Raw genomic sequence first — 11537 nt, forward strand, 5'->3', positions numbered from 1 at the left:
ACATACTTGCAGCATGGGTTCATCATACCAATCTTTTCTGTTCATTGAAATATTCTTTCTTTTTCTGTTCCAATCAAAAAACAATAAATTATAGACCTAGCTAAGAGCTGGTCAAAAGTCAAGTAAAGTCACATTATTTGCATAGTCCTTAATCAACCCCTGTTCTTATCGGGGGAGGAACAACTCAGAAGAAGAAAAAAAACCTTGAAGAAAGAGAAAAAGAGGAAGAAAGAATAAATGATATAACAAATTAAATAAAAGATGGGACAAAAAAAACATAAATTACACAGCTATGATGACACTAGAGGAGTCAGCAAACACATGCAAATATTTTGATGTTGTATAAAATATGTCTGCACTCTGCAGTGTAAAAAGAGTGGGTATAACGATAATTATGTGAAACTTTTTACGTTACAACTTTTTCAATACACACTAATGGGAAAATGTTTGCGATAAAAAGTGTATCTAAAAAGGTGTAAAATAATTTAAAACATATAGATATTGATCCGATTGATTAAAAATATGTGCCTGGTGTGGCATGGTGGCCTCAACCCACGACACAGCCCAGCAATAATCACCCTCTGAGCTATATCTTTGAATCTATTGAAGTGAGGGGAGATTCTTATCAGCTGAAATGTGTTATTTGTCTGCCGCCACTAAATAAAAATAACAGCATTCTCATATTTGAGGCAAGTGGCTCATCGAAACTGTATTTTATTGATTTGAACACTTTCACCTGTATACAGAATAAACTTAATTCAGATTTTGATACTTACGTCCAGTAAAGTTACTTAAAGACTTTTACTCAAGTGATATTCAAATTCTACTTTCACTTGTACCAGAGCCATGTTCTAGTAAGATATCTCAACTTTTACTCAAATGTGGCCTTCGGGTACTTTTTCCACCACTGTGTGTATGGAATGGAAAATGCTGAAATATAACTTAATATAAGCTTTTAATAGCCACATCACACATAGCTGAAAGAAATCTAACTCGTTGTTACAGTGCACCTGATAAATGAGACAGCAATCAGTTGTGTGAATTTGTGAAACAATTCCAGATCCTTTCCTCAAGTACAATCGTATATTATTGCTGTTTTGTTTGTAAATGAATGCCCTACTTGATTATACTACAGCGTCCCACAAAGGTATCAAAAGTAGCAGATCTGCAAGCTTGAAACAGGCCGCGTTTTGAGCTTGTAGTTCTGCTACTTTCGCTGTTTTTGAATTTGAATCCTGAAAAGTAACAGTTTTGGACATAGTGAGGTTTCCACTTGACAGAGACGATATGCACAACCATGTAGAGAAAGACGACGAGTGAGATTTCAACATCACAAAATTGCTCAAAGCATGTCTTCACACAACCCAGGCTGAAGTGGTTTAAATGTTGAACGTTTCTGGGGTGTGGTTGATTCCTGAAGAAATTCTATTCAAATGTTTTAATCCTTCCAAAAACTTTTACTTTTGTTGAACAAATGTATGGCTCTTAATACATAACAAAAATTTGTAAAAACAAAACATAATGTCTACATTTTCAGAAGGCTGAGTACGTCTTCCAGAGCTTCCAGTTAATGTAATTTTTTAAACATGCAGATATTTCAGCTTATTTTGAAACCCTAAAACCATGAGTTTCAAAACGCGCTTCTTTCATCACGGTTTCGTGTAGCAACTAAATGAACCGCATGTTTCCAAATGAAGAGAAGTAATGAGGAAGAGTAAGTAATGAGGAACCATGGATATTATATATTTTCCTTCAACACAACTCAGACATCATTCGACCAAAGACCATGGCAATCAGCTTTGCCCTGCTCCTCCTCATCACCCTAAATGGTAAGGAACTCTTCAGAATTAATTAAAAAAAACCTCATTTATTCATGTTTTTATTTTTATTTTTTATATCTTTTTATTTGATTTTCAACGTTAAAAATATTTCGTTGCCCCATGCCTTCCCCACCAGCACAAATACAAGTTAACCACTTTTCCTCTCTCTTTGTCTTTTTGTTCTCTCAATTCATCATTTCATCATACCCTCAGTTATTTTACATAAAAAAGGAGAAAGAATAAATGAAAAATAATAATAATAATAACAATAGTAATAACAAAAAATGACATGACAAGTATATCATGCACAGTATACATTGCTGCTATGCTCAGGCACCTTCGTCATATTTCTATCTCGGGTACTAGTGTAAATATGTAGATAACTTGTTTGGCTTTTTTGTTGTTCTCTTGCTTGATCTCCCTTTCCACTTGCCCCCCCCTCCCCCCCCTCTTCTTCCTCACCCTCTTATTTCTATGGAAATAACGTTGCGATGGGAACGATGTACGAAAGCGAATTTCACCCACTTCTTACCTTGTAAACCTGTGATGTGGCAATAAACCTGATTCTGATTCTGATTCTGCAGTAGGTACTGTATACAGAGCAAATACTCAAGCATACATTTTCTCTGTTCCCTGCAGGAGCCCATGGCTACAAGGTGGGTATTGTTGGAGGCAGAGAGGCTGCCCCCAACTCTCGCCCCTACATGGCCTCGTTGCAGCTGAGAGGAAGACACTTCTGTGGGGGGGTGCTGGTGAGGGAGGACTTTGTGCTCACAGCAGCCCACTGTAGGGCACCTGGGTGAGACCTTCATTCAACACTTATCTCTCCCTGTGTGTTTTCTTACTAAACTACAAAACGCCACACAGTTCGTGGAATAAATCAAGATGATATTCATATAGGCAGTGGTGGGAAAAGTTACATTTTTACTTGAGTAAAGGTATCAATACTGCAATGTAGAAACACTCTGTTGTACAAGTAAAAAGTCTGGTATTTAAAATTTACTTTGTACAAGTACAAAATAATTGGCATCAAAACATACTTAACGTACCAAAAGTTAAAGTACTCATTACGCAGAATGTCCTGTTTCACAAGGAATCATGTGTATATTTGTATTAGAATCTTCACAATGCGTTTTGAGCTTGTAGATCGGCTATTTTCAAATAGGCAAAGTTTAAATAGGTTTGAAGTGGTTAATGTATGTTTTGTAATAATAATTGAAATCTACAAAGTAACTAGTAACTAATGTTTTCAAATAATTGTGGTGGAGTAAAAAGTAGGCCTACAATATTTGCCTCTGGGATATGGTGGAGTAGAAGTCAAAGTATTGAAAATCAAAAATACTCCGGTAGAAGTAAAAGTACCTAAAAATTGTACTTAAGTACAGTAGCCTACAGTACTTGAGTAAATGTACTTACTTTCCACCACTGTTCATAGACTAAAGCTGTTAACAAGTAGCAATCTCCTCAACACTGTCGCTGAATGACTCTGAGGTTAAAAGTGATAATAAATGTAGAAGATAAGCATATAGCACACGGTAGAATTTAAAGATTTTCTTACCGTATTCCTGTTTTGATTTCCAGTCGAGTCGAAGTTGTTCTTGGAGCCCACTCCCTGTCAGCTAATGAGACAACAAAACAATCATTCAATGTCAGCCGACAGATTCAACATCCCCAGTACAATGATCTGGAATTGCAAAATGATGTCATGCTTCTTAAGGTAAGGATATCTGAGGTTATATATCTGAGGATATACTGAAGGTTTTTAGTGTAGATAGAGACCTAAAATGACCTTTTCTATTTATTTTTTGCATTCTTTGAATGTATTTATTTTCCCCATCTATAATGACATGAATAGGTTGGGTGAAAAGTGGTAAAAATGTGTCATATTTTATCTTATTTTGGAATGAACCAAATTAATTTCGTCATTAACCCATTAAGGGAACGGATCTGCCTGTCATTTTAAGATTTATTTAGGCTATTCAAAAATAGCAGATCTACAAGCTCGTAGCGCGGCACTCGGCGCACTATTTTTGAAAATTCTTGAACATTTGTGAAAATCTTTGAATATATACGTTTTTTAAAGCGAACATTTTTAACTCAAACTTTGCTTCTGGGGATTCTACAAATGTCTTCTAAATCCTAACAGTTTTTTGAAAAACATGTTTCTATATCAGTGGTTCTCAAACTTTTTCATGTCAAGGATCCCCCCCAAAAAAATGTATTTGGCCGCCATCTCAAAATATGTTGTTCCAGGGACCCCCAGAAGCAAAGATTTGAGTAAAAAATATTCGCTTTCAAAAAATATGTATATTCAAATATTTGCACAAATGTTCAAGATTTTTTATTTTTTTTTGCAGATCTACAAGCTTGTATATCTGCTATTTTTGTATAGCCAAAGAAATCTAAAAATGACACAGATTCTTTCCCGGTCTAAATGGGTTAAAACTCTTGTCTCTCAGCTGGATGCCCGAGCCAACCTGACCAGTGCGGTACAGCTGATCCCTCTGTTACAACAAGGGCCAAGACCCTCCGATGTGTGCAGCACAGCTGGCTGGGGTGACACAGGGGACAACAACACCTTCCCTGACAAACTACAAGAGGTCGAAGCAGACATCCTGTCAAAGCGAGTGTGCCGTCGTAGATGGAGGAATGTTGCCATCACCGCGGAGATGGTTTGTGCCACAGGACCTGTTGGCACCCAAGGCTTCTGCTCGGTATGACCACAAACTGAATTGTTATTACCCAGCTATTAATAGTATCATCTATACCTCAGTCTACAGTGGTGGAAAGTAACTAAGTACATTTACTCGAGTACTGGACTTAAGTACAATTTTGAGGTACTTTTACTTTACTGGAGTATTTCCAATTTGCAATAGGCCTACTTTTACTTCTACTCCACTTCAGAGACAAATATTGTACTTTTACTCGACTGCAATTATTTGAAAACTTTAGTTATCAGTTACTTTGTAGATTTTGATTATTATTATACAAAACATACGCTAACCACTTCAGCCCTATTTAAACATTGACTTTTTGAAAATAGCCGATCTACAAGCTCACACTGCTGTGCATTATGACGCGTTGTGAGCTTGTAGATCTGCTATTTAAAAAAAAATATGATAACTTAATGAGTGCTTTTACTTAGGTACTTTAAGTATTTGATGCCTATACTTTGTACTTTTACAGTATTGGAAATATGAGTACTTTTTCAACCACTGCCAGTCTATCACCCAAACCAACATGTGACTACAAGGGTTGCTGACATGTCTGTGTTTATTCACTGATGGGCCAAGACAGTGCTATTCAATCAATCAATCGATCAAATTACTAGTACACCTAAATAAAGTGTATCTAACCTGTATGTTATCTGTTCTACAGGGGGATTCTGGTGGCCCCTTGGTGTGTAACGGAACTTCAGCAGGCGTGGTCTCCTTCTCTGGGAGGCGGTGTGCTGACCCCCGTAGACCTGATGTCTACATGCGCTCAGCCGCCTACAGGGCATGGGTTGAGGAGGTGTTCAGTAACAATCCATTGTGACTCGCATAACTAAGATAATAGAGCACCGAAGTCTGACGTAATTTACACATCCTACTACCTGGGTTGCAGTTTATCCCCCCCGTTCTGAATTCCCATAGATGTGTTTAATATCGCGTCAAATAAGAACTGTGTTCCAAAAATAAACAAATGATCCCAGCGATTTTACTCTTATAGATATGAAGCATCAACTGACGGTGAAAAAACGCTAATGTTACTTCCGCCGAATTAGTTACATTTTCGCCAATAACAGACTGTATCAAATATGAGTGACTGGCTATCATAAACAATACAGAGCCTCCTCCCTGACAATTTCGCCAAGACAGTTTGTTTATTTTTTGACCCCAATTCTTATATGAGACGATTCTATGATGACACAATGTTATAGAGAAATTACTTTACGAACCAAGGGATGAACGAGTGACGTCAGGACTTCTGTACACGGCCTACACTTTCAGAGCAATTTGCTCATAGAATATTGATGACAAATATTTCCACACAAAATTATATCGGATGCATTGTTTGAATTAGCTTACCGTATATAGCCTATACTGTAGCTCTGGCCTCAATGAAGACTTTGACCTTGTAGTCCAGGGCTGATTTAAGCAGTCACATCTGGCCCAAAATAATTAGACACCTGTTGTGCAATGAGCTAAATCAATGCAACAGGATTAAATGGTAAACCAGTGAGAAGTGCCCACTCTGGATTGATGCTCAAATTTACCAAGTGCCCACTCTACTTAGGTGCCCAGATTTAGCAAGTGCCTGCCCACAATGTTTTGGTGCCCAACCTTCATGTATTTGAATAAATAGGGCCTATCCCCAATAGGGAGAGAGCCTTGTGGCTAACTAGTAACTACCATACCTTCTTGTTTCCTTGTGGCAACTACCAAAGTAGGTAAGCAGTTTGGTAATTGAAACTTTGATTCAAGATCATCTGTAGGCCTACCACCAGTCTGTCGCACACACATATGAGAGAAAAATCATGAATCAACGTTATTGCCACATCACAGTTTTACAAGTGTAAGAAGAGGGTGAAATTCTTGTTTTTTCTTTTTCTTACCACTCACCTTTATATGTCTCTCTTCCAATAATGCTTAATGAATGTGGTTTCTTTATTAAACTTGTAAATGCGGTTGGACACATCCAGTAGGTGGCGATACAGTTGCTATGCAGTAGCTAGTTATGTGCTTGAGGATGGATGTTAGGTCGTTGTGTTTTGTTTTGGTAGAGGTGAACACCTTAAGTTGTTTAAATACACAATCAAAACATGATGATGTTTCCTGATAAGTATACTGTTTAAATCTAAGTGTTTGTTATTTGCAGAGCCTAATGTGTTTCTTTTGATTCCCACATCACATAGCTGAGAAAATCTAACTTGTGGTCACAACACATATGAGACAGCATTCTGCTAAGGGAAACGATAACACATCCCTTTCTCAAGAACAAACGTTTGCACAATCACATACAGAAAAAGAAGAGTGCAATTTTGTCATCATAATTGCCTAAGCAATGTGTTCACAATATGTGTGGATTATTACTGAAGATGCTATTCTTTTTAATCTGTACAAAAACCTTTACTTGAACAAATGTATGGCTCCTAATGCAATACAAAACTGAGTAAAGCAACATCATTTATACACTTTCAGAGGGCTGAGTACATCTTCCAGAGCTTGCAGCAATTTCAATTTATATTTCTATAATATGTCATATATATATAAATGTTATATAATATGTTATATAATATGTCCGAGCCAAGCTGACCAGTGCGGTACAGGTGATCCCTCTGTTACAACAAGGGCCAAGACCATCCGATGTATACAGAATAAACTTAATTCCGATTTTTAAGTCCAGTAAAGTTACTTAAAGATTTTTACTCAAGTGATATTCTAATTCCACTTTCACTTGTACCAGAGCCATCTTCTAGTAAGATATCTCAACTTTTACTCAAATGTGGCCTTCGGGTACTTTTTCCACCACTGTGTGTATGGAATGGAAAATGCTGAAATATAGTTTAAATATATGCTGTTTGTTCTTTTGTAGAGCCTTTAGTGTAGCTTTTAATAGCCACATCACACCACAAAGCAGGGACGTGCTGGCCACTGGGAAATTTGGGACAATTCCAGAAAGGCCTCTCCATTCCAGGCCGACCAGGCCGGCCGTTAAAAAAAAACGGACGAAATTAAGAACCGGACGGCCGGCCGTTTAAAAAAAATCCGGGCCTCTCTATCTGAGATTCCCAGGCTGAATTAGGGGCCCAGCACGTCCCTGTACACAGGTTACAGGTGAAACTGCATGCTACACAGGTTACATGCTAAACTGTATGCTACACAGGTTACATGTTAACAGCATGCTACACAGGTTACATGTTAAACTGCATGCTACACAGGTTACATGTTAAACTGCCTGCTACACAGGTTATGTTAAACTGTATGCTACACAGGTTACATGTTAAACTGCATGCTGCACAGGTTACATGTTAAACTGTACACAGGTTACATGTTAAACTGCCTGCTACACAGGTTACATATTAAACTGCATGCTACACAGGTTACAGGTTAACAACTTTGATCATGGAGAGGGCCACTATATTTCCACACTCACTCCAGACGGCCACATTGCATATACTGTCGGGCCTTCTATGTCACACAAAAGTAGCAAAAATAGCAGATCTACAAGCTCAAAACGTGTCGCAGTGCGACACGTTTTGAGCTTGTAGATCTGCTATTTTTGAATTGGAAATCAGATTTTGTTGTGCTATTTTTGAATTGGAATCCTGAAAAGTAACATTTTTATTTAATTTCAAATGCATGTAGTTATACTTATGTTAACTTTATGAACTTAAATACAAATACATTGGACATAAAAAAGATAATTAGAATTGTAATACTAGTCATTAAGCTACTAATAGACTAAAGTAATTAAAGCGGGTCATGAATTGTAACAGCTGAAATCAATAATATATCAGTATTCCGATATTAGCCAGTTGCCCATGTATGTGCAATGCACACGCCGTTCACGTTTCTGTATGACAGAATGGAAAGCATTCTAAAAAATAAGAATACACAGTATGGGCCGGGGTCCTTCTTCATCTCTCTATCAGCTAGGGGGTCCTTTTCCTTTTTTGAAAAACATGTTTCTATATCAGTGGTTCTCAAACTTTTTCATGTCAAGGATCCCCCCCAAAAAAATTTATTTGGCCGCCATCTCAAAATATGTTGTTCCAGGGACCCCCAGAAGCAAAGATTTGAGTAAAAAATATTCGCTTTCAAAAAATATGTATATTCAAATATTTGCACAAATGTTCAAGATTTTTTATTTTTTTTTGCAGATCTACAAGCTTGTATATCTGCTATTTTTGTATAGCCAAAGAAATCTAAAAATGACACAGATTCTTTCCCGGTCTAAATGGGTTAAAACTCTTGTCTCTCAGCTGGATGCCCGAGCCAACCTGACCAGTGCGGTACAGCTGATCCCTCTGTTACAACAAGGGCCAAGACCCTCCGATGTGTGCAGCACAGCTGGCTGGGGTGACACAGGGGACAACAACACCTTCCCTGACAAACTACAAGAGGTCGAAGCAGACATCCTGTCAAAGCGAGTGTGCCGTCGTAGATGGAGGAATGTTGCCATCACCGCGGAGATGGTTTGTGCCACAGGACCTGTTGGCACCCAAGGCTTCTGCTCGGTATGACCACAAACTGAATTGTTATTACCCAGCTATTAATAGTATCATCTATACCTCAGTCTACAGTGGTGGAAAGTAACTAAGTACATTTACTCGAGTACTGGACTTAAGTACAATTTTGAGGTACTTTTACTTTACTGGAGTATTTCCAATTTGCAATAGGCCTACTTTTACTTCTACTCCACTTCAGAGACAAATATTGTACTTTTACTCGACTGCAATTATTTGAAAACTTTAGTTATCAGTTACTTTGTAGATTTTGATTATTATTATACAAAACATACGCTAACCACTTCAGCCCTATTTAAACATTGACTTTTTGAAAATAGCCGATCTACAAGCTCACACTGCTGTGCATTATGACGCGTTGTGAGCTTGTAGATCTGCTATTTAAAAAAAAATATGATAACTTAATGAGTGCTTTTACTTAGGTACTTTAAGTATTTGATGCCTATACTTTGTACTTTTACAGTATTGGAAATATGAGTACTGCCAGTCTATCACCCAAAACCAACATGTGACTACAAGGGTTGCTGACATGTCTGTGTTTATTCACTGATGGGCCAAGACAGTGCTATTCAATCAATCAATCGATCAAATTACTAGTACACCTAAATAAAGTGTATCTAACCTGTATGTTATCTGTTCTACAGGGGGATTCTGGTGGCCCCTTGGTGTGTAACGGAACTTCAGCAGGCGTGGTCTCCTTCTCTGGGAGGCGGTGTGCTGACCCCCGTAGACCTGATGTCTACATGCGCTCAGCCGCCTACAGGGCATGGGTTGAGGAGGTGTTCAGTAACAATCCATTGTGACTCGCATAACTAAGATAATAGAGCACCGAAGTCTGACGTAATTTACACATCCTACTACCTGGGTTGCAGTTTATCCCCCCCGTTCTGAATTCCCATAGATGTGTTTAATATCGCGTCAAATAAGAACTGTGTTCCAAAAATAAACAAATGATCCCAGCGATTTTACTCTTATAGATATGAAGCATCAACTGACGGTGAAAAAACGCTAATGTTACTTCCGCCGAATTAGTTACATTTTCGCCAATAACAGACTGTATCAAATATGAGTGACTGGCTATCATAAACAATACAGAGCCTCCTCCCTGACAATTTCGCCAAGACAGTTTGTTTATTTTTTGACCCCAATTCTTATATGAGACGATTCTATGATGACACAATGTTATAGAGAAATTACTTTACGAACCAGGTTACAGGTGAAACTGCATGCTACACAGGTTACATGCTAAACTGTATGCTACACAGGTTACATGTTAACTGCATGCTACACAGGTTACATGTTAAACTGCATGCTACACAGGTTATGTTAAACTGTATGCTACACAGGTTACATGTTAAACTACCTGCTACACAGGTTACATGTTAAACTGTATGCTACACAGGTTACATGTTAAACTGCATGCTACACAGGTTACATGTTAAACTGTACACAGGTTACATGTTAAACTGCCTGCTACACAGGTTACATATTAAACGGCATGCTACACAGGTTACAGGTTAACAACTTTGATCATGGAGAGGGCCACTATATTTCCACACTCACTCCAGACGGCCACATTGCATACAGTATACTGTCGGGCCTTCTATGTCACACAAAAGTAGCAAAAATAGCAGATCTACAAGCTCAAAACGTGTCGCAGTGCGTCACGTTTTGAGCTTGTAGATCTGCTATTTTTGAATTGGAATTCAGATTTTTTTGTGCTATTTTTGAATTGGAATCCTGAAAAGAAACATTTTTATTTAATTTCAATGTTTATGAACTTAAATACAAATACATTGGACATAAAAAAGAGAATTAGAATTGTAATACTAGTCATTAAGCTACTAATAGACTAAAGTAATTAAAGCGGGTCATGAATTGTAACAGCTGAAATAAATAATATATCAGTATTCCGATATTAGCCAGTTGCCCATGTATGGAGTCACTCGTAACGTTACCAAAGACATTAGTGCTGAATTGTCAGATGTCATGAAAGCTGTGAAGACGCTGTGAAGAACACCCTGCTCTACTTCACCATTTTGAGGTTCACACGGATCAGTGTTCTCACGCATGTTGAAGTACTATGTGTCTAGTCAGGAGTTTTTACTTCTCCAAAACTGCACAGAGCTGGCTGACCATTTCAATGACGATGTCTGGGTTGTGAGCTCACAATGCACACGCCGTTCACGTTTCTGTATGACAGAATGGAAAGCATTCTAAAAAATAAGAATACACAGTATGGGCCGGGGTCCTTCTTCATCTCTCTATCAGCTAGGGGGTCCTTGACCTGAAAAACGTTGAAGACCCATCTACATAAAAGCGGAAATACGTCATCCAGGCGCACAAACCTACCCAACTATACCCCCAACCCTGTGAGACCGTGTTGGTGTGAAGGACAGTAGCAATTTAGGCAACATAAGTTAAACCAGTCTAGCAAAAGTGTACATACTTCATATAATTACAAATATGAACGATAATGATTCATT

At 38.0% G+C, this 11537-nt stretch overlaps 2 protein-coding genes across 2 annotated transcripts; both read left to right on the top strand.

Annotated features, from left to right (window-relative positions):
* The first annotated feature begins 1689 nt into the window (after nucleotides 1-1689).
* Nucleotides 1690-6681, top strand: LOC308087766 (mast cell protease 1A-like). Its single transcript, XM_080431920.1, has 5 exons — nucleotides 1690-1829; nucleotides 2460-2619; nucleotides 3402-3537; nucleotides 4280-4534; nucleotides 5199-6681. The coding sequence occupies exons 1-5, from the start codon at nucleotides 1787-1789 to the stop codon at nucleotides 5355-5357; spliced, it is 753 nt and encodes a 250-aa protein (XP_080288046.1). The 5' UTR covers nucleotides 1690-1786; the 3' UTR covers nucleotides 5358-6681.
* Nucleotides 6682-8736: 2055 nt separating this feature from the next.
* On the top strand, nucleotides 8737-10252 carry LOC308087000 (serine protease 57-like; the record flags this gene model as incomplete). The annotated part of the gene is made up of 2 exons (XM_080430640.1): nucleotides 8737-9042; nucleotides 9696-10252. The coding sequence occupies 2 exons, from the start codon at nucleotides 8737-8739 to the stop codon at nucleotides 9852-9854; spliced, it is 465 nt and encodes a 154-aa protein (XP_080286766.1). The 3' UTR covers nucleotides 9855-10252.
* Between the last annotated feature and the right edge of the window lie 1285 nt (nucleotides 10253-11537).

This window comes from Gymnoscopelus braueri (genome assembly GCF_963280865.1).
Source record: "Gymnoscopelus braueri genome assembly, chromosome: 6".
Taxonomy (NCBI): Eukaryota; Metazoa; Chordata; class Actinopteri; order Myctophiformes; family Myctophidae; genus Gymnoscopelus; species Gymnoscopelus braueri.

What these genes read in the sequence shown, in the direction of transcription:
- LOC308087766 (XM_080431920.1), top strand. Translation starts at nt 1,787, where the DNA reads ATGGCAATCAGCTTTGCCCTGCTCCTCCTCATCACCCTAAATG. An exon ending in CCTCCTCATCACCCTAAATG is followed by an intron (nt 1,830 to 2,459) that starts GTAAGGAACTCT and finishes TGTTCCCTGCAG; the next exon opens with GAGCCCATGGCTACAAGGTG. An exon ending in GCACCCAAGGCTTCTGCTCG is followed by an intron (nt 4,535 to 5,198) that starts GTATGACCACAA and finishes TCTGTTCTACAG; the next exon opens with GGGGATTCTGGTGGCCCCTT.